Source organism: Stegastes partitus, unplaced genomic scaffold (assembly GCF_000690725.1).
Source record: "Stegastes partitus isolate 25-593 unplaced genomic scaffold, Stegastes_partitus-1.0.2 Scaffold1223, whole genome shotgun sequence".
Lineage (NCBI taxonomy): Eukaryota > Metazoa > Chordata > Actinopteri > Pomacentridae > Stegastes > Stegastes partitus.
The window spans coordinates 1-22906 of NW_007578954.1; the positions used below are offsets into that span (position 1 = coordinate 1).

Below are 22906 nucleotides of genomic sequence, written 5' to 3' on the forward strand. Positions count from 1 at the left end.
CGTCCATCGCCGCTTGCGGCTTTAATTTTGTTTTGTTTTTGTTTGTTTTTGCTATTTTTGAACCCATAGAGTCTTTAATGCATTGCAGCCACATATCCATCAGTGGAACAGTAGCATAAACAATTCAGTCTCATGCCAAAATGTGGACTAGCTATGTTGGAACACATTAGTTTGAAAATGAAGGCTGTAAAATAGTGCGATGTCTTATGTGCCTCATGTTCTATCACTTTCATGTTGCACTTAAAAAAAGCAAGTCAACATTAAAAGCTTGAAGGGCTGGTAGTGTCAACAAAAACAGACTGGAATTCAGGTCTTGTGTGGAACCGTTCTATTTTGTATTTTCTTTACACTTTCCTATTGTTTCAGTCACCGTTTACTTTTCTTTTCAGTCACTGTTTCCTGTCATTGTCGTGGACTACTTTGTGGGTTAAAATACACCCAAGCAAACGGTAATTACAAACCTCTGGATGTTTTGCAGGTTGCTATGGGGATGAGTCTCGCCACAAGGATATCAACCAGTCGATCAGACTTTATGTATGTTGAACTTTTTCTACAAATAAACTGGAACACAAAGTGCTTTCCAAACAAATGGAAACTCTTTTACCTCGATCACACCTCCAGGAGTCAACACAAGCCTGGACTGAGGAACTGAAGAAACACTATCAGAAATAAATTGCCCCTAACATCTCACATTTACAGCCATTTTGGTGCAAATTATGCATTTTGCACTGTGGACCAATGTGGTTATTACACATTTGGTGGGTCACTGGACTGACAAAACAGAGGTCCTTTAATCAGAACACTGCTAGAAGTGATTGAAAACTTCTACTGGGCCCCTTTAAGTTAAAGTCAGGTGTAGGTTATGGGTAAATTTCACAGCAAAACAACAACAATACCCCAATACCCAACTGCTCACAAGTCTTAACTGAATGTATTAAAGCAGTATGAAGTATTTGGAGTAACTCTAAGAATGGTTCAGACTTTAATTTAAATGATAAATCAGAGATATGTTCACATATATGACTGTTCAGTTTGAGCTACGATATAAAAATTTAACTTTTTGCCCATTTTGGATCTTGCTATAACAGAATTAGGCCCATTTTACTTCTGACTCACTTGCTGTCTTGTGTTCATCCTCAGCCTCACAAGAGACCCTGTGTTAAAAACTTAGCGGTGGTCATACATGCTGTTTGTTTTACGTTACAACGTTGTGTCTTTACATAGTTATGCCAGTGGTGTAAATGCTGTTGTTCCTGCCTGTAAGGTGGTGTAAAAGCCAGGCTAAAGTCCATTTCTATGATTTTATTTATGCTGTACAGGTTATAAAACAGTTACAGAACAGTTATAAAAGATGCACTTTGTATGAATAATAAAATATGTAATTCAATGTGTGGTGGAGTCAATGTGATGAAGTACATCAAAGTGAGTGAATAAATGTCCTCGTTTCCTTTTTTGTCACTGTCCACACGCATGAAAATTACATTAAATTGGATGCACTTCGTTTCTTAAAAGAGCTATTTTTCTAGGTTTCAGACACTATTGTCTTTCAAGGGCAGTGTGACCTTTAGCTGCACACAATAAAGCAAAAAGGTACAGTCATTTACTGGGATAATTCCTTTCCTTGAGCTGCAGAGTGATGTTGCAACTGTTTGCGACAAACACCGTCTGCGAAAGAACCTGATGTTCTGCCTACTGATGATATTTCGCATTCACATCAGCCGAAACATCCAGTTGTGTTCCTGCATAATAAAACGAGGGACATCTGATCAGGTTTTCATCAGTTTTTTAAGCTAAACGTGGACAGAATGCCCGTTGAAGAGGCTCTGATTGTGGAATATGAATATTTACATGTACAAATAAGTGCAAATAGGACAGTTTTTTTTGTTTTAACTACAAGAATTAGCATAATTGCATGAACAACTTGAGTTTGGGGCTTTAAATGAGAGTCAGATGAATGAACTTGAGGCCATACCCCTGTCAAGTAGCAGCACTTATGAAAATAAGCCTAAATTAGGCAGCAAGGTGTCAGGGAGGGTGGCGCAGTTGTTCATGCTACAGAACCTTTAACCTCACTTCACCTGAAAGATACGAACATTTACAACAACTTTGAAGTGCTATATAATGAAACTAAACATCCACCTTTTTGTATATTTATTTCATATGATAGGAGTGGAGCAACGTCACATTTTTTCGGACAGTTGGATCATTAATTTACTTTACTTTATACACATTAAAATGACAACAAAATTAATAATAATTATAATAATAATGTACCAAAAATAACATTTTAAAAAGAAAAAGTGTCTTTATTTGTACATTGTTGTGAACTCAAGCAAATAAATAGGTACAGTACATTTGTAGCTTCACAATGGTAGGCATTGCACCAGTGTTACAAGCATTGCACTAACAACAAATCAACTCCTATATCTTAAATATACACAACACAATATCCAGTTTGCAAATAAACAAATCTATAATACACATACTTCAGCACTTAATAGTTACTGTAAGTGCACGTCTGAATGTCTGCTGAATCAATATCCCTTTTTAATGTCGCCTCACCTATTACTAAACAACCATGCTGCGTTCAGGAAACACTGAAAGATTATCTGTGACTGACTTTAAAAACACTGTAACTGCTTCTTCCGTATGTACAGATCTATTTACATTCACCGTTATGAGAGGTATGTTGGCAAATTCACACAATGACATTAAACATCACTGACAACAGAAGACAGGCACTAAACAACGTGGGATGTTCATCTTTAATGGGATTTTGGAAAATATGTTAATTTTGCCTTTTTGGCGCGTGAAGGTTGATTGATCTCAAGTTGTTAAATGTTAAGTTGCACGATAGTTAATCTGAGCCGTTTCCTGTCATTGCACTGGAAATGGAGAAAAAGCTATTCGGCTGTGGTGTAAATCTGTTTTTGTTTCATCAACAAAAGATCCTAAATGAAGGCCTTTGCTGTTCATTATTTCATGAAGGTCATTCTGCCTCAATTCACAGCATGCCCCACACCTGACCATCTTAAAAGACAGATTTTATAAAAAGTAGTGAATACTGATTGAGTTGATAATGTGTAAACTCTGGGGTCATAGCTAGCATTAGTATTTTAGTTAAATATTCTTAAAGATTCATAATTCATAAAGTTATTTGAAGCACTATGAGTTAGAAAGCTATGATTTTTCTTTTAACCTAGTAACAATATCATATAACTCTTCCAGTTGGGACCACTATTGGAGTGGTTTCACCATCATACCTGCTCAATGACGTCCTAATACTGGCCATAAATTCATAAAACATAATTACAATCATTTTTTTTCTCATCATCTGTGCCTCTCTACATTTTAAAGCTACTATCAGTGCCAATCACTACGGGAAAAAAAATCTGCCTCTTAGGGTGAAAAATAAAGGCTTTATGCTTGGTGGAATGTCGGAGTAGACACAAGTGGAAAGACATTAACATTTTTTGACCAAATTTGCACCATTATATAATTAGTTTGTAATATTCTATCCAAGCAGGGTTGTACCATTAGAGATTATATATACATATCAAAGAGTCTGCAAAATTTCAGGACTCAAGCTACATTATTTCTCAAGTTATAGCACTTTAAACATTTCTGCACAGATTGGCACGACGAAAGCGATGCAAAAATTGACAATTTACACCTGTAACCAAAAAATTTTGCACGTTTTACTTACTAACAAACGTTTGCACAAAAAAAAAAAAAAAAAATCAGACAAATATGAGATGGTCAGGTGTGAACTTTTAAAAAAAAATTTAAAAAGGTAAATTGAGGTGGAATGACACATAATACTTGGTTTAATCAGCGGTGAGTTGAGATGATGGTTCATGTTTTCCAACTAAAGCTGGACCTCCTGGATGCTCCGTCTCGCAAGAACATGTGAGTAACTTTGACCTCAGTAGGCAGATGAGCAGAGTGACGGCACGGTTGTGACAGAGCCAGTCATCTTTGTCGTCCTGCTTTGCATTGCTTGCTTTGCTGACTTGTCAGGTTCAAATTATTCAAAGAGAGGAGTCTAAACCACACAAGTTAATGGAGAACTTATATTTCGTAGAATAGAGGTTTAGGATTCCAGATTTGTCAGTCTGCCATGAGCATCACCAAGAGAGCGTCCCTGTATGCGTTATGAATTTTAAAGTTCTGTGTAATGCAGCAGCTTTTATTTACCTGCTATTCTTGACAACAAACCACAGATTGCTACATAAACAAGTTGGCACAAGACAGTTTTAAATTCTTGGCGAGGCTTTAAAGTCTCCTCTTTTCGATCACATAAACAAACAACAGTCAGTGACTCATTACTGGCATTGGAGCCACAATACAACGAGTATGGCACAGAATTCCATTGTAATTCATTTTCTTTCCACTGTACACATGTCTATGCAATGTTACATGACTCATCCCCAGTAAGTGTAAACATTCATGGACGAAATTGCGTAAAGGCATTTTGCTCTCCAGGGTTGCTGTGCAAGCCCGACACGAGGTGAAGATTGGCCCGATAGTGTCACTTCAAAACACTGAAACCAGGCACTCGTCGGGCATCAGCACAAAAACTGCCACAGCACCTCGAATAATGAAGAAGCATCAACCCAATCACAGGCTCGGATTCACACGAACCAAGAGGAAAAGGCTGTGCTGATAAAAAGGGAAGGCAAAGGGCAAATCAGTCTCCTGTGAGAGTGATAGTGCAGAGAAGGGCATTTGTGCTCCGAACCCATCATCGTGAATCAGCGTCACTGGCCAGCCGGTCTGAAGCCTCATCCGTTCTGCGTTTATGGAAATCAGGTTTGCTGCTGCTTATCAGCCAGTCGTTCTTTTTCTGTCTTCCTGCACAGTGAGGAAAACAAAATCCTGCACAGCAATTTGGGGTGTTTTTTTGGTTGCGTAAACCTTTACAGCATATTTTCCATCACTGCTCACATTCAACACTCAAAATGCACCCCCGTAATGCATTTCTTCTACTTTTCTTCTTCGCCTGTGATGCCACTGCACACTGCATGAGTAAAAACATTTATTTTTTAAAGAAAAGATACCCTGTTAGAAACCATCAGATCTGTGTCTTCTAACGTCTGTAAACCAGCCTTGTTCATTTGGAGCAGCAGGAATCCATGAAGTGGTTCGTTATCAGTTCATAATTACATCAGATTGCGCGTCGGCTGGCATAGTTCATGTTTGGATCAGTCACCAAGCCACATAAATACGTGACATTTCACTTCGTCTGGTGTCAGAGCACTCAGGGAACTTGATAATGATAGACTGCATGTAATGATGTGACCCACAAATTCACCTGTACACGTGCGCTGAGCTGTGAAATACAAAAAGCGAACGGTTTCTCATTGAAATGTGCAAAAGCTGTGCTTGTGAAGCTTGTAACTTTGTCACAAAAACTTTTTTTTTTTTTTGGGAAAGAAAAGATTTAGAGCTGCTCACACTGTTTTCTTCCTTTTTTCCATCCTATCATTGCTTTCCTTCGTCCACACCACACTCAAACGACACCACACCTGCATGTGCTAATGAGGGAGTGTGTATCTTTTCTTCGTAGAGTTTGCACATCTCCCTAATGTTTGGCATGAGAGCAATTTGGATGGCGTGTTGGTCTGTGTTTTTATATGCTTGACAAGTCGTCGTGGCAGGAGGACGAACCGCGGCGTGTTTTCGGGCTGTATCGCGACAGCATGGTGATCTGGGTGCTGAAGTTGTTGCTGCTGCCAATAGACGGGTGTTGGTATTTGGTGTCTGAGCCCATGTATCTCTGCAAATGCCATCTCCGCCACTTCCTCTTGATCTCTCCTTGGACCTAAAACGGAAAGATGAGTTCAGTGGAATTTTGTTGTATAAACCCCCCCCCGCTGGAACAAAGACAGACTGACTAACAAACCTTGACATAATGATGCGCTTGTCATTGATTTAGCAAGCAACAGCAACTTGTTCTTCTCTGTTTATTGAAGCCAATTTGTGACCCGACGTAAAAGCTTGTCAGGGTTTCACTTCAGTTTTATTTCCCAGAAGTATAATTTAATTCTCCTTTCCTTGAAAATGCCCTCTTGGTACTCCCTCGTCAAGTATTTCATCGCTGCTTTATTCATACAGCAAAAAAAACAGATTTACCACTGCTTACTCTGGACTACATTGGACGATAATGACCACGCAGTTCATAACATGTTGATAAAAGCTTTCTAATTTGTTGTTTGGAGAAGCTGTAAGCGGGTACACTGCATTATACATTAAACTGGTGGTTGGCGAGACCACCAACAGCAGCCAAAGCTGAAGGACAGGGAGGAAACATTAAAAAGCATCCAGAGAATGAATAACAGATCACCAAGTTGGAGTTGGAAGCTTGAAAATAAGCCCCAAAACTAAGATTATTTTTCATTTAAACCAAAGTCAGAGGGGAGAAGTGAACTAAAAAGCCAAAGGACCTTCTGCAGGTTGAAAGTAGAGAGAGCCTCACCAATATGGCTACTGATCTTATTTATTTATTAATTTTTTAAAATTTTAAACGTTGGATTAGTGTCTAAATTCTGTTGCAACTTTTCAAATCTCTTGCAAAGCTACAAGCCCCTGACGTGGGAACTTTTGCAATGCAACTTTCACTATCAGTTCATGCTCATGTGAAGTATTTTACAGATTAAAGCAGTGACACTTCATCATTTATTGCATGACTGCTGCATTGGACTATCATTTGTTTTATCCACAATCGGTGTACAAACTTGCATGTGAGTGTGTCTTTGTTTCTGTGTCTACTGTGTTACATTATTTAGGTAGAAATAATGGATAAAGCTTGTTTACTGAGAGCGTATTTGTGTCCCAGCACATATTTTTCCACTGTTCCTTTCCTCCCCGTCATTTCATTTTGTTTTCAATCAAGTTTGCTATCTTTTCTCAATATTACATTTCATTTGTTGGGTTGCGACTTGATATGCCTTTAATATAACAAATATTGTCCAGTGCAATATTCCATTCTTTGAGGCGTCCGCAGTTTAAAAACTTAATAACGTTACACCGCCAAAGCATCGCACTTAACAAAGGACACCTGAAAATTGCAGCATTAAAATTCAGGCGGCATACTGTCAAAGCCTTGCCATCAGGCCCATCACTGTGATTCAATCTGGCCCAGCACTGAGAACATAACTAATCTGCCCACAGAGATCCTCCGCAGACATTACTGAGTAGCTCCCTGCCAAAAAGGCTGAGCTTTTTACAGCCTCCCACCACCATCCCTCCACCCCGCAAGCAGAAAATATGCCCCAAGGAGGTCCGAGGGAGGAGAGACGTCAGGAGCGACCAGCGATGGTAACTCATATACCTCTCATGACTGTGTGTGAATATAAATGATGCACAAAGGGAGCAAGCCAGAGATAAACTACGTTTTCTGAGAACCACCTCCGCATGGAAATCTTAAGGTTTAAACAGTGTGCTTATAATGTTTACATCAGTGTGAAGGGGGGAACCTACCTCTCCGTTGAGGAAGCAGTAAAGAACGGCGACCACGAAACCCTGAAGGGAAAGAAAAGCACAGATGAAAGAGCAATAACAGTGTGAGTCATTGTGAAGTGTCTTGTTGAATGAGTTTATCTTGTCTGTACAACTATTTGTAATTTAGGAATAACATTCGTGAGACAAACAAATGTGTTACAGTGACAGGAACAATGCTTAATGTGAAAGGTTTTTAGCATTAATGAGGACAGGAATGGAAAGGTTTCCTTGGTTGTCTCGAATGCCGCTGCGCTCTCCAATCCTTCCTCATTACGTGACGAACTGAATTAGCTCCAAACACTGTATCAGCCTGCAGTGTGTGAAGATGTGTTTATTCAAGAGAAGCCCTTGTAGGTGAGAGCTGATAAAGTGGGTAATTATTACTTTTAGATTGTGGAAAAATATTTTATGTAAATCAAATTCAAAAATGGAGTACAAGGTGACAGAATGGAACACAATACAACCACAAGTTGCTATCGTACCTGAAATGATCCCAGAATCAAGTCAAAAACTAGCCTCAGCTCAGTCTTCACTTGCTCCGGGATGAATGCAAACACGATGAAATTGATCCCAAACAGAGGAATCAGAAGCAGCGTTGATTTTGCCAGCCTCCTGAAACGACAAAGCAAAAACAGATTCAGAATGTCTCCCTCCACTGAAACCAATTTTCAATCTGTCTCTGTGTACAACAATAACGAAATGCAACTGTGGAGTACTTTTCAGTTTACGTTTCAGCTCAGTGGACCAGAGATGGGGAGAAAAAAAAAAAGCCCACACCATTTAAATTGTCAGTGGAAAAATAGCTGATGCATTATGGCGGGCTTATTAGATGCTCTCTGTCAGAGGAAAAAATCACTTAAATACATGAAGCTCTACATCTGTGTGTAAAGCAGCTGCCGGGGGGAGAATACAGTGTGCTGAACACCATGTGGTAAAGCGATGAGCTTCTCTTCTGAAGTCCAAAAGGATTGGTTATCCCTGCATCGCCTGGAGCGTAACAGAGATACATTTATAATATTTGTACCCACAGGACAAAAGTGTTTATCTTCCTTTCAGCTACGTGAGTTTATTCCAGATGATCTTTGTTTACCCTTGTAAAAGCAGCTACGATTCACAGAACGTGGACCAAATTTAGCCAAAGACGCAAACCACTTAAGTGGTGGAGATTCTTCCTGACATCCACACACGGATCAGCGACATTTCATTTCACATTAGCTGATAAATAATACAAATTCACAGCATGAAAAAGACATGAAATTACACTCACGAGTACTGGTTGGACTCATTTCTTCCGATATCTGGGCAGTTGATCTTCTGGCGAAGTATCCGGATGATGCAGATGAATAGAATAAAGTTCATCTGTGGAGAATAGTATTCATTATACTGATGTACTGTACGATGTAAATGGGATTTAGTGCTTGCAGATGATGACAGACTTGTTTTTTTCCAACATGATTCTCGAGAAAGTCACAACTTCTTCATGTTTTTAGTGTTTTACGGAGGAATGTTAGTGAAATCATCAGCCTGATGCTGAATTTCATCTTGCTCTGCCTGGATTGTGATGCTGCCCTGTGGGAAAATGAACATTTCTAAATTGTTAATTTGGGTTGGACCTCTGAACTGGCAGCACATCCCCACATCGTGATGCACACCAGCACTCAGCTGCTGCAGACAGACAGAGACAGAGCGAACTGACAGCCAGGCTGCTGATCCTGATCCTCATGTGAAACAACACAAGTCAACCTGCTGGGAAAAACCGCTGCCAAACACTGTAGTTAAACAGACAGAGGACTTTATGAAGCATCAGTAAAGGATGACAATTTGTATTCGCCAACATGCTGTTTTGTCATTAGTTTTGTTAAAGTAATAGTTTTCGCTTTTCTACTGAGCATTAAATAAAGATCGATACAAGCTGCAGCCAGCAGTCATTACCGTAGGGCAAACACTTTAAACATAGAGAACGGCTGCAAAGCTCACTAACAAATGCATTATGTTTCATTATATGTATGTATAAAACGGGCTGTTGTTAGTTTTCCTATAAAAGTGTTTCCTCCTATTTGCTTAACACAACAATAAATGTACAGGCAGGTTCCAAAAAAGACAGTGTTTGATAAATCTTATCTTATCTTATCTTATCTTATCTTATCTTATCTTATCTTATCTTATCTCGAGACTCTATCTCAGCAGCTCAGACAGAGAAAATAAAAACACCGCTCCGTAAATGCAGGTTCTTTACTAAAAGGAATATTTCACACCGCCGCAGCTCCCTTAAATCACAGTTGTTGAACTCATCTTTACCCTCCTTTTCACACCTCTCTGAAAGTGTTTTCATCTCTCACTCACACACTCACAAATGTGTCTGTCGGAAACACACACACGCTGCCAATGGAGATTACCGTCTGTTTTTCTTAAGTGGTTCAATCTATGCGTCAGCTGTCACACCTCAGCTTTTTTTTTTTTTTTTTACTAAATATTGGGTTTTGATCGGCACCCTGGAGAGATGCTCATTTTTAAAATTATAGTTTGACCTTTTGGCTTTCATATCTCTAAATATGAAGCTACAGCCAGCAGCCAGATGCGAGTGCGGCTTTGGGTAAAGACATGAAACAGGGGTGAGCAGCTTTCTTCTGTAGGGAACCAAATCAAAAGACTTCACCTTTAAATGTTACTAAAAAAAAATATGTTAGAACTTGTTCCGTGCAAAAAGCATAGTCTAAAAATCTAAATTTATGATGTAACTGTGGATTTTGCTATTGGCTTAATTGTGTCATTTTAATTGTCTTGCTGTCACATAAGCACTCATAAAACCAAAACTTGCTTTAATATTGTGATTAGTGGGTGAACTAAATAACTTATATGTGTTAATCAGTGATCTTTAGAAGTGTTATTTTTTTTTCTATTTACAGTGGACTACCAGGCTCGCTGCTACACCTTGCTTTGTGCTAAGCTAAGCTAACATGATGCTGGCTGTAGCTTCATATTTATGAAATGAGGGTGGTATTTGCAAAACTTGTGGCAATAGAGTGAACTGCCAAATTCTGTCTCTCAGCATTACCTTTAAATCTTACTAATTAACCCACGATCACTTCTTTAATCCACTCCCATATAAACTTACACCAAAGTGTATCAAAAGTGACTGTTTTTTATTCAAACAGACTCGATGCTTCTTTGAACATTTCTCTCTATGAGCTTTCCGTCCGTCAGATTTCAACGGCCGATGCAATGCTCAAAAAGTACAAGATGACCTGTCAATCAAGAAAAACCTACCAATCAAGAAAAACAAACCGATGGTGTCCTGCCAACTTTCCAAAGTGAAATGAGAACTTTGAGGTCATACTAACTTCTCAGTTGTGTTGACATACAGAACAGAAGGAATAGTCTGATGTGGCTCTGTGATAGCTGCCACAGATGCTCTTGGTGTTAGCTACTTTGGCAAAATCCGATTTGAGATCTCACGGTGCTTCAGGCTTATAAACTTACCAGTATTGATGCCAAAATAGGGGTTTTAATGATCCACCAGAACATATCCGTGTTCTCGATTATATCCCAGCACCTGGCAGGACATGACACAATGTTAATGTACAAGATGTAGTAAATCAAGACAAAAAAAAAAAAGATGCAGCAGTTCCCTGGTGTTTCTCTCACCCCACATCATTGTAGTAAGCTTTGGCAATGCTCCAGGCTGTGATGAAAATTGTTGGACCTCCTGGGGACATGAAATATATCGAGACATATAACGGAGAAAGTTATTATTGTATCCCAGCGGCAAGGCTCCAAGCCTGTAGCTCATCTTCTGCTGACACCCGGTGGGTTCTCTATTATGACATAAAAAATAAAAAATTCTTACCCCAGCCGATGAGAATGTAGGCCCAAAAGTACTTCCTCTCAGAGAAGAAAGAGACAGCCAGCAGTGCGTGAAGATAAAGGCCTTCCACCAGCAGCCAGAAGAAACTGGCCATTACACCATATTGGAAGAACACAATCACGGCTTTGCAGCCAACCTGGCAATGGACACAAAAGCATAAATGGTACCGTGATCTTCTGAACAACACATGTGGATGTATATCGAACAGGGACAAGATTACAATAAGGATGATAAAGTGTCATTTCTTTGAAAGTCGTGGCCAAAAAATGCTTTCTGAAAATGAAAGAAAGCATATATTGATTTTGTTTTTTCTTTTGGTGTAGGCACCTACATCGATGAGCCACAACATCAAAACCGCCTGCCTAATATTGTGCGAGTCCCCTTTGTGCCAGCTCTGAAAGTGTCCTATGGTGTCACGCACCAAGATGTTAACAGCAGATACTTCCTGGAAGTTGCAAGGTGCAGCCTCCATGGATCTGACTTGTTTTTCCAGTGTGTCCCATAGATGCTCTATTGAATTGAGATCTGAGGAATCTGGGAGGCCAAATCAACACCTAGATGTCATCGTCAAGTTGCTTAAACCAATCCCAAATAACTTCTGCAGTGTGACATGGTTCATTATCCTGCTGAAAGAGGCCCCTGCCATCAGGGAATACTGCTGCCATGAAGGGGTCAACATGGTCAACTGGTAGGTGATACATGTTGACGCACCATCCACATGACTGCCGGATCGAAGGTTTCCCAGCAGAACATTGCCGCCAACATGTTGTCTTTTCCCAATAGTGCTGATACCTTTATATCATAGGCAGCATTAATTTTCTAGCAGTTTGTGCTACAGTAGCTCTTCTTTGGGATCGGACCACACACGTCTGCCATTGCTCCCCACAGACATGAGTGAGCCTCGTGCACCTGAAACCATCTTGCCAGTTCACCAGTTGTTCTTCCTTGCACCACTTTTGGTAACCACTGTATAGTGGGAACACTTCACAAGACTGGCTATTGTAGAGATGCTCTGACCCAGTTGTCCAGCCATCACAATTTGGCTCTTGTCAAAGTCGCTCAGATCCTTATGCTGCCTATTTTTCCTTCTTCCAACACATCAACTTCAAAAACTGACTGTTCATTTGTAGCCTCATATATTCCACCTCTTGACAGCTGCCATTGCAACAAGATAATCTTTGTTATTCATGTCATCTGTCAGTGGTTTTATTGTTGTAGTTGATCCATGTATATTCCAGCTTTGAAATGAAGAAATGTATTTGCTTCGTGATTTGGCCAAGCACACTGACACACAAATGCATACATTCTTTATTATTGTGTTTTTGTGTAGTATTGCAACTGTTGTTCTTGTAAAGAGTCACATTTAGTTATTGTTTGTTGCTATTGAAGAAACGGCTTTTAATTATAAGCCAAAAAGATTTGCCTGTATTCTTTTCTTATGAATGGCTCATAATTAAACTCTAAAATATTACTAAATCATAGAATAATTAAGCCATTTGTTAACATTTATAAACCCTTTCGTAAATGGTGGCATTCTTTAATCACTCACGAATAGATTTTTGCTTCCTTGCAATCTTTATCCTACACAACATGCAGTTTAAGGGGAACCAAAGTGCAAAAATGTTCTAATATATATTTATGTGAGCGAGGTACAAGAGAAGAACACTGAAACAACCATGCAGGATAACACAATAAGCTCTCTTCTGGTTGGATGACAGCACAATAACACAACGCTTCCGTCAGAATGGAATGAATTCATTCAAAATTCACTTTGTTCCCGCTGAATGCTGGGCAATTGTAGGGAGGCTGCTAGTGAACTTGTTACACGAGGATGGGCTCAGCTGATGCATGTTGCTCTTTCACAACCTCATCTACTCACACAAACACACTTTAACTCTGTAGATTTCCAACTGACACACATAAACCATGAGCAACATACAAGCTGTTTTGGGTTGAGCCACCCAGAGATCCTACAGGGAGGACATCATGCAGATAAAGAAATCAATGAAAGCGCCCCTTTTAAAATGACCCTGTGAGGGCGAATACATCGAGCACTTTAGCCGATCTACCAAATGTGAGGCACGGGATGAATTGGGAGGAGGGTGAAGCGGATGCTGTGTGATTAGGAATGGACTGCAGTAAATTATTGCTTGAGAAATAAAGACGGTGGGGTAGAGAGGTAAAGACAGAGTTGATATTAATGAGGCAGCAGCAGGAACAGCGGTAACATTTTCATCTCTCAGAGACTGAGATGAGAGGAAGAAGAGCAGAAACAAGGACTAGCAAGTCATGGTGTAAAGCTCCAAAGACCACATTTCTTCGCTCAACCTCAAAGGCTATGAATGATGAATGTGTGGAAAAACAAACTCGAGTGTAATACTCAAGTCCCTGCAGAGGAGCCTCACTCACGCATCATTAAACATTACTGAAGACTGAAGAAGTGGACGTCAAACTGCAGGCTATCCATCTTATTCTATCCAAATCTGTAAACTGATGACTGGACCTTTGTATTTCAGGGGATATTGTAACATTTACCTACCACATATAGTCAGAGCTGTAGTTTGCAGATTTAAATTTTACATATGAATGCTACAATGTGTTATTATGACAAATAAGCATATTTAACTACCAAGCTGTACACTATATTTCATTGCATATAAGTTCCATTTATTTATATGTCAACACACAGGAAAGACCTGGTTATTAACTAGGGTACAAGTTGGGGTTTTCCAAATGAGAGGACACAATAAAATCAGAGACAGCAGAGTAAATGGGATGTTTTTGCTTCTTCAGGCATTTGAATTTGAGCGTATAATATGACTATGAGATAACGTTATGGTGCCTTGTTCCCTATTGCAAGTGTTTCTGATGTTCCTTCTTTTGTTTCTTGTTGTCAGTCCGCTGTTTGGGTGTGACTTGTCCATCATACTCCTGCCATCAGTCATCAGTAATCATCTCAAGCCATATTTGAGGGTACTTCAAAAGTTCTCTGCCTCACCTGGAAACAAGGGACTTTCATTATTGGGGAAACACCTATATGCTAGTAAGTCCTATATCACTGTCCACAAAAACACAAATGTTAGTCGGCATTTCTTTGCAAGGAGAGGAAAAGCTTCAAACTGGCATGCCGTTGCTCCAGGACTACGCATCTGTCCACACATTGCAGAGATTACCGTCTGATTTCTAGAAGTTTAGAGGTCAGGTAAGTAAGGTGCATGGGGCAACAGTTCAAAGCCACAGTTGGCTGCTTTTGCCACCTTTACTGTGTGGACGAGTGCATTGTCCTGGAGCAGCAGCACACCAGTTCCTCATTTCTAAGCTTTCCTCTCCTTTTTCCTTTGATTGCTTCAAACATTTGACTTTTTGTGGACACCCATATAAGGCTTTATAGTATACAGGTATGTTCCAAAGTGGGAGTTGTGCCCCATGTTTCCAGGTGAGGCTGAGAACTTTTTGGACTACCCTCATATATACCCAGACTCTTCCTTCCACTCTCGACCAGATCATTTAGTTTACCTGTGTGGTACCTACATGACAGCCAACTCTCTTGCTCTAGCACGTTGCTATTCTTCCGGTTTTTGACACCTTAACTTGGCTTTCCCATTTGCCTCAGGTTCATTGTCTCCTCAATTAATCTGCCCATCTGCTCGTTTGCCACCTCATCCAACTCCATGTCATTGCTCCAACCAGCCAACAATGCAACATACTCAGCCCAACACAAATCAATCCCGGTTTCCTCCTGGGCCAGCCCTGGCTCCTGAACAGCACTGGTCCACCGTCACCAACCCCCTTAGCCTCAACATGTTGCATTCTCAACTTCATTATTAAACTTTCAATTCAATTGTCAACTATCTATGAGTCTGCTTTTGGGTCCAGAGTTGTTGCTTTTGACTTAAAAGTAGAGGCATTTCCATAATGCTATTCAACCCACCTAACCCTAACTATTGCCTGCAACCTAGCTTGCAGTGGACCCAACTCCTACACCTATCTCTGCAGGATGGATGGATTACTGCCCCTTGGTTTTGGGTGAGTTACCTTCCCAAGCAGAAAAGATTAAGAAATTGTGGATCTTGTTGATGAGTGTCAGGAAACTGGAGCATAACATTGACAGACAGATTGGTGCCGCAGAAGGCAAAGCTCTCAATTTACCAGTCAATCTATGCTCCAACCCTCACCTATGATCATGAGCTCTGCGTAGTAACTGAAAGAAGTAGATGCAAGCATACAACCAACCAAAATAGGTTTCCTCCATAGGGTGACTTGGCTCAGCCTTGGAGATAAGGCAGGGAGCGTGGCCATCCGGAGGGAGTTCAGAAAAGAGTTGCTGCTCCTCTGTGTCATAAGGAGCCAGATGAGGTGATTCAGGCATCTGATTAAGATGCCTCCTGGGGGCCTTCCTCTGGAGGTTTTCCAGGCTTGCTGAACTGGGAAGAGACCCAGAGGTAGACCCAGAACTCTATGGAGGGATTATATATCTGGCCTGGGCTCACCTCACGATCCCTCAGGTGAAACTGGAAAACATTGCTGGGGAGACGACACCAGAATGCCCTGCTTAGCTTGCTGCGAGTGTGACACAGGAGGGACAAATGAATGGAAACCAGATATACAATAAACAGGGTTCTTTTGCTTTTATTTTAAGAACCCTATGTCTTGCACCATTCAACTGATGATCAGTTCTAGAATTCTTTAAATAAAAACAGATTAAGTTATATTTCATAATGCTGAAGACATCTTTCTCAGACTTCCTCAGACAGAAAATGACCAAAACAACCTGCCTCCAAGAGTAAAGCTCAGCCGGATGTAGTGTGTAGATGAAACCTGGGGGGAAATAGTTGCAAATCACTTGCTACAGCTCATAAAGCTCAAACACTGTGAGCATGGACTGATGACTGAATGTGACATATGCAGAGTTTATAAAATCAGGGTTTATCTGCTTGGACAGTAAACGACACTGCCAAACCAAAACTGTGGATATTACACTCTTGGTTGTTGAAGGGCTACGAGTAAAAACACACAGAGCGAGTTGGTCAATGATCGGGAGGTTAGCAGTTCAATTCCAAACCCCTAACCTGTCATGGTTGTTGTGTCCTTGGGCAAGACACTTCACCTGCCTTGCCTGGTGTGAATGCGTATGAATGGATTGTTTGAGGTGGTAGTTGGAGGGGCAGAATGGCAGCCAGGCCTGTCAGCTTTCCCCAGGGCAGCTGTGGCTACAATCGTAGCTTATCACCACCAGAATGAATGTGTGTCAATGAATAATTGACAGTGTACAGCGTCTTTGAGTGACTAGAAAAGCGCTATATAAACCTGATCAATTATTATGATTATTATTTTTGTCAAAACCTTCTGTTGACTCACTTCTTGATTATGGAGTAAATGTTCAGGAGAGCTCATTAAAGCAGCTGACAGGGACTTGGTAGCCTACATAAACAGATTCCCACTTGGCATGTTGAGGGTAAGAAAATGAACCCACATGGGCCTTTCCGCAAGTTGAATGTGTGCAAATCAGTCCAAATTGTTCGCTGAGGCTCAAATTTAAAAAGCCTGCCATCAGTGGCACGTAGATGAATGAAGAGATATTCTCCTGCTGGAAAAACACCGGGAAAAAGATGGTGCTGAACAAACACACACACACACGTACCTTAAATAATGCATTTGTTATATGCTTTGCTAGAGCGGTTATACCATAAATTATTCTAATGGGTAACTACAGCAAACATCCAACTGTAGAAGAGGGGTAATGAACCAAGCACGCAGAACACCCACCCACACACATAGAAAACACTGAGCCAACAGTTGTAATGGAAGTAATGTCGCAGCGAACACAGCAGCACCAAACCTGTCTCTGTAATGTCTTTTTTTGTCGACCCATGACAGCGGCTGGCTCCTGTCAACCCAATAGAACCATTAACACACTGGAGCCGAGCGGAGAGCTCACTAATAAATACACTCGGAGGCTCCACTCGTCACGTTGCCACATTGTGTAACATAAACCTCATCTCAGCAGGCCTGACTGTGGCCTCGGGGGGCCTCTGGTCTGTGGCTCAGTGTCATGTGGCAGAGTGCTGGTGGAGGACAACCAGATATCGCTGGCTGATATAAATCCAAGGATGTGGCTTGTACGCCTCACATTTAGCTACTGTGTGGACTTCTTCTGTTTGATATCAGAGTGAAAGTGAAATAAAATCAAAACCTCTGAGGGATGCTGGCCAGGTACAAGACTACAAATAAAATATGTACGTCAGTAATTATCAGTGATGGAATGTAACCCACTACAAGTACTCAAGTACTATCTTTATACACATTTTAAGGTACTTTTTTGAGGGACGTATTGCACATTTTACACCACTATCTTTTTCTCATTGCTATATGTACTAGTTACTTTGACAATTAAGACTGAATATAAAAAATACTGATGAATTTTCAAAATATAATGCATGCAGATAAGCAGTAATAGTAAATAGTTATCGTAGTATATGAATATCACATCTTTAGCTCAACTAACTACATATTGTTTAATGTCAGAGTAAGACTGAAAGTAAATCAAAAAATTTCAGGATGCTGGTCCGGCACAATGTTAGAAATTTAAATTTGTATGTCAGTAAATATTAGTGGTGGAAGTACATTTACTACTGTACAGTTTGAAGTACTTTTTTGAGGTTAATATTGCACATTTTTCACCACTATATTCATCTTTCTGTTGTATATGTACAAGTTACTTTAAAAATTAAGACTGAACTTGAGGAATACTTGTGATTTTTCAAAATATGATGCAAACAGAACTTTTCCTCTTCACAAAGTAGTTTCATATTGTGGTATTTCTGCTTTTCACTCAGCACAGGATCTAAATAATTTTACCACTAGAAATAATTTGGTTTCTCTTGTCAATAATTCTTTTACAACTGGAACAATGAAGATTAGTTAATTGATTACATAGTTTGCTAGCGTTTTCGATATCTATTCAAGTTTTCAGTTTTAATTAAAAAGTGTTTTTTTTCACTGTTTTCATAATACAGAACCTATTTTTGTACCTTGGTTGGACTCCTTCCTGCCTAATTCATTACAGCAAATTGGCAGACTTGAGTCCTTATCAAACTGCAGTCTTTACACACACGAGTGTCACGATATGAAATGAATTCTCAGACATCTGAATGAACAGTTGAGTCTGGCAAGTACATCAGCACTGTCAATATTATCAGCTGATAGTTTACTTTGCAAACATGTCTTGGAAAGTAATTTCAAACAGCATCAACATTGCACAGTCCGTCCATCAGGGAGGACTGAAAAGTTTATTTCTTTAACCGTAAAATGTCCCGCCCCGCAGGCAACTCTTTGATAACTACGTTTATGCTACGTTTTGTTTTATCTTAAATTGGACATATTATGATATTCTGAGATATCACAAGAGTGCATGATTCGCAGTTCAGAGAAATCCCTATTTATCATCTCATGCTGCCTGTAATGCAGCTGCTCAGTTGAGTCTCTTCCTGAAAACAGGTTAGCGGGTCTCCCTCCCTAAAAGCCCACTTTATTTTTGATTGGGAGGCTTTCCTCGTGAGCTCTGAAAGGACACTGTAAACCTGCTAAGTAACATCATTTCTTTTCCTTGATTGGAAATGGCAACTCCTCAGATCCATCTGCACATGTTTGAGCCTGAATCCAATCCAGGATATGAGAACAGACAGCAAGAACATCTGCAGCAACAAAGATTACGGCGGCACGTCTCTGTTTGGTAAATATTACACTCATTATCTGCTTATGTGTGGCATAATAGTGGAGTTCAGTCTTTCAACCACAAGCGGAATAAAAAAAATGTATGAAAGAGAAAATGTAGAAAGAAGTGGAGAACACATGCTGTTAGGAAGCTTTTAGGCAGCTTGTGAAATAGTAAAATGATTACAGTGTCTGACTAAACTGACTGTTATTTGTATGCTTTAGTACATAAAATGCCTATAATGCTATCCAAATGACTGTTTTACAAGAATGTGTACATACATTCACCAAGACATTGTGCATCCAGCAGAAGAACATATTAAAAAAAAAGTAGAAAAAAGGTTGAAAACTGAGTATTCAGAGCCATCTGAAGCCTGTGTTTTTGGCTCACATGGGCTACTTTTACATATTTTTACCTTATATTTAAAATTTGGCCTTATCTAATATAAAGCTCCACCACTGTAGCTTAAAATGTAATAAAAATGAACTATTAACTTCACAGATCTGGTAAAATAAACTAAAGTTAGGTGTCACATAATTAAAGGCTGTCTGATCTGTGAGAGCGCTCTGACTCGCTCTGACTGGGAACATCACCCAGTGGAACGGGAACAGTGCTGCCAGAGATGGGAGAGCCCTGCAGAGGGTGCTGAGGTCAGCAGAGCGTGCTGTGTGCACAGTGCTCCCCACCCTCGAGGATATCTGCACAAGGAGGAGCGTGGCAGGACAAGCAGGATTATGAAAGACCCTCACCGCCCCTGCAATGGACTGAACAAAATCAAGGCAGAGAGACTCATGAAGAACTTCTTTCCTCATGCTGTCAGAACTGTGAACGCTGCACCTTAGGTCGAAATCGAAATCACAGCACCTCATTCATCAATTACAGAACACTGGACCAGTGTCAATATGCAAATAACATACAGACATCCTCGCTGTGGTGCGTAACATAACACAATAACACACACACACACGGCTGCACTCTTACACAATATAAACTACACTTTCATATTAAGATCACTATTATTTAAGACATTGTGACTTTTTTCTAATTTTCTACTGTTTTTTTTAAAAAGAATTCTTCTTTACATACCGTCTTATTGTTATTGCACATTGAGATGTCATTTTGCATTTCGCTGCACATCATGTACAAGCATGTAATAAAAAAAACCTCTTGACTCTCGATGAGAAAAGGCTTCCTCTCCATAGTGAGAGGGAGAGTGTGGAACTATGGAGATGGTAAACAGTTCTGGTAAATAGTGATAAAGATGTATAATTGATTTCAAAACAGAAAGAGATCCTATGTAAAGACGATAAAGCCTCCAGCAGCTGCAAATAAACATGATGCGATGAGACGTTTTTTGTTTTTTTAAAAAGATGATTAAAGATATGAATATCCAATTTGCACAGCCAGATTAACTTATTAATGAGCCGCTGGGTGAATATGAGCCGCTGGGCCTGACTGATTTCGACTTCTTTGGGGTTCAAGGACGCCCGGCATCTGCATCAGCTCAAAAACAACCACGTCAAACGGCGGCGTCTCGGACGTTCAACTCACAGAGCCTGAGGAGCAGTTGTCCACCTCCCCGACCTCGTACAGAACCACATCCTTGATGAACACAGCGATGGCCTTCAGGATGAATGACACAAACAGATGCATGTGGATGTAGTTTCTTGTGCAGTGGAGCTTCCTGGGACAGAAAGAAAAAGGAGATGCAAGGATACAGATCGAGACAAAGAGACAAAACACAATTCGATAAAGAGGGCCTTCATACTAATTATCCAATGTCCTTGGAGTTAATAGCTTAAAATGACAGAGTGAATTAAATCATAATTAAGCTCCTTGGTTCCTTTTGTCACTGTGGGGGTGGATCTGCTTTAGAGCACAATGAATGTCTTTTACGGTCCTTCACACGCCTCGACAATAAAGACAAGAGCGATGGGTTTCCAAATAGCGGGTTAGAAACATTTTGAAATCCTAAAGCATCAATTTTTGAATACTTGGTCGTTTCCTGATTACATTATCATACAGGAGAAGATTAAATGGCTACAGAGAGAGACAATAGCTCCAATCATTATTTTATGCTTGTTCCCAGGGTGGGGAAATGTTCAGCTGCGATATAATACATGCCCAATCACTTAAAGTCCCCTCAGGAGTCATTACGGTTTCATTTAACTTTATCTCATACCCAGGAGAGCTTGTTCACATTCTGCCACAGCTCTTTAAATAGCTGTTGTTTTCTTGCTGTTATCCAGATCTTTTACTTACTGCAAATTGCTACTGTTATTTCATTAAATGCTTGTTTTCTTCAGCTGGCACTGCACTGCTGCACCTGACCAATTTAGCACATTTATTTACTTTTTAAACGCCTTCAGAGAGAACAAAAAGCTGTGATTGAATGACAGCATTGAAATGCCACATGTACATTTATTTGTTCCTTTTGGGGCCAAATGTCACTTTGCTGGCACCGTGAAGATTCAACAGTATTTATTACCAAAGACTGTCATTTTCCACAACAGTTTATTTCCCATTTTGGCTTATAAGTATAATTTCCTGTCAAAAAATAAAGGATGTGGTGTACAGAAGGAAACATTTTCTGCTGAGGATGCACTGCTGAAAGCACAAAGAATAAACAAACACTTTCGTTTTCATGCCTGACATATACATGCATATATCTACAGCAAGCCAAACACTATTATTTGTACACTTATCGACATGTAGCAACAGCTTATAATTGAATAATTCTGTGGTCCACACAATAAATGAGCTTTTTCTGTCAAAAGTAATTTTCCTCCTCCTGCATCCTTTGCCCAAAAATCCTTGACAACATATTTATGAAATAATTCAATTAAAACTCAGTTCTTAATCATATGTTTGTATAATTAAATATAATGGTGTGCCGTCAGGGCCAGCAAGGCCTTCTCTGCTGGCTTAAATTCTATCAAAATCACTGACTTACGTTTTAATATTTCCTCATTAATCTTTTCATATTATTGCCAACAGTCTATTCTCTTTATTTCATAACATGTCTCTGGGCTGTGGTGCTTCCAGCAGTGTATGTTTACATCAGAGCTTTTATCCAATCATGTTTCAGCCATCACGTGTTGCCACAGTCACACGAAATCTGCTCAGAGGCCTTCAGAACCAACAGTGCAGGTGTCTGTAGCGTAAAATACATCGCAATGAAACTGTTGCTTTAACCAATCAGATTTAGAGTTGGTGGTCCCAGGACCAGCTAGCTGGCCTACGATGACGTCAGCACTTTCACGTCCTCTGATTGGATGGTTAGAGAGCTTAGCCAAAGCTAGCGGTTCCTGTCTGTAGTGACCTGCACAAGCTAAAACTTCATCGTAATAATATTAATAGGTGTTTTTTGTTTGTGTGTTTGTTTGTTTTGTTTGTTTTTTTTAAAGTTAAGCAGTTGGATATTCTTGGCCTAACCCTATTCGGGACTTTTGGGATCTTTTGGACCCCAGGTCATTTGATTTAGGTGACAGGAATTGTTTTTTTTTTACTTTTTAAGATTTTTTTTTTGAAATGTAAAAAGAGGGACATTTGTCATGCATTTGGAACCAAAACTATGTCAACTTATCAGAAAATGTATTTAATATAGTATAAAAGTCTTTAATGAATACCAACAAATATTTTATACATGTTCTTCTTTGAGGTCCAATGGACCCCCGAAAGACCTTCTACGTATGGAAACATGAAAGTCCTGAATACGATTAAAGCGAATTACAACTAAGGCAGGAATACGACTGGACAGACCCAACTTTCAGCATCAGCCTCCATGGCGATAGAACAGGACTTATTGTTGGAAATGAAACGCA

The 22906-nt window shown here is 39.9% G+C and overlaps 1 protein-coding gene across 1 annotated transcript in view; it reads right to left on the reverse strand.

Annotated features, from left to right (window-relative positions):
* Positions 1 to 5527: 5527 nt before the first annotated feature.
* The window catches only part of vipr1b (vasoactive intestinal peptide receptor 1b), a 37319-nt gene continuing 19940 nt past the window's right edge, over positions 5528 to 22906 (reverse strand). The window contains exons 4-11 of the mRNA XM_008297481.1: positions 20634 to 20766; positions 11351 to 11504; positions 11149 to 11209; positions 10984 to 11056; positions 8771 to 8862; positions 7986 to 8115; positions 7483 to 7524; positions 5528 to 5824 (exon numbers count right to left, since the gene is read on the reverse strand). Coding sequence (XP_008295703.1) covers positions 5633 to 5824; positions 7483 to 7524; positions 7986 to 8115; positions 8771 to 8862; positions 10984 to 11056; positions 11149 to 11209; positions 11351 to 11504; positions 20634 to 20766 — 877 coding nt within the window. The 3' untranslated portion in view covers positions 5528 to 5632. The remainder of the gene's footprint in view (positions 5825 to 7482; positions 7525 to 7985; positions 8116 to 8770; positions 8863 to 10983; positions 11057 to 11148; positions 11210 to 11350; positions 11505 to 20633; positions 20767 to 22906) is intronic.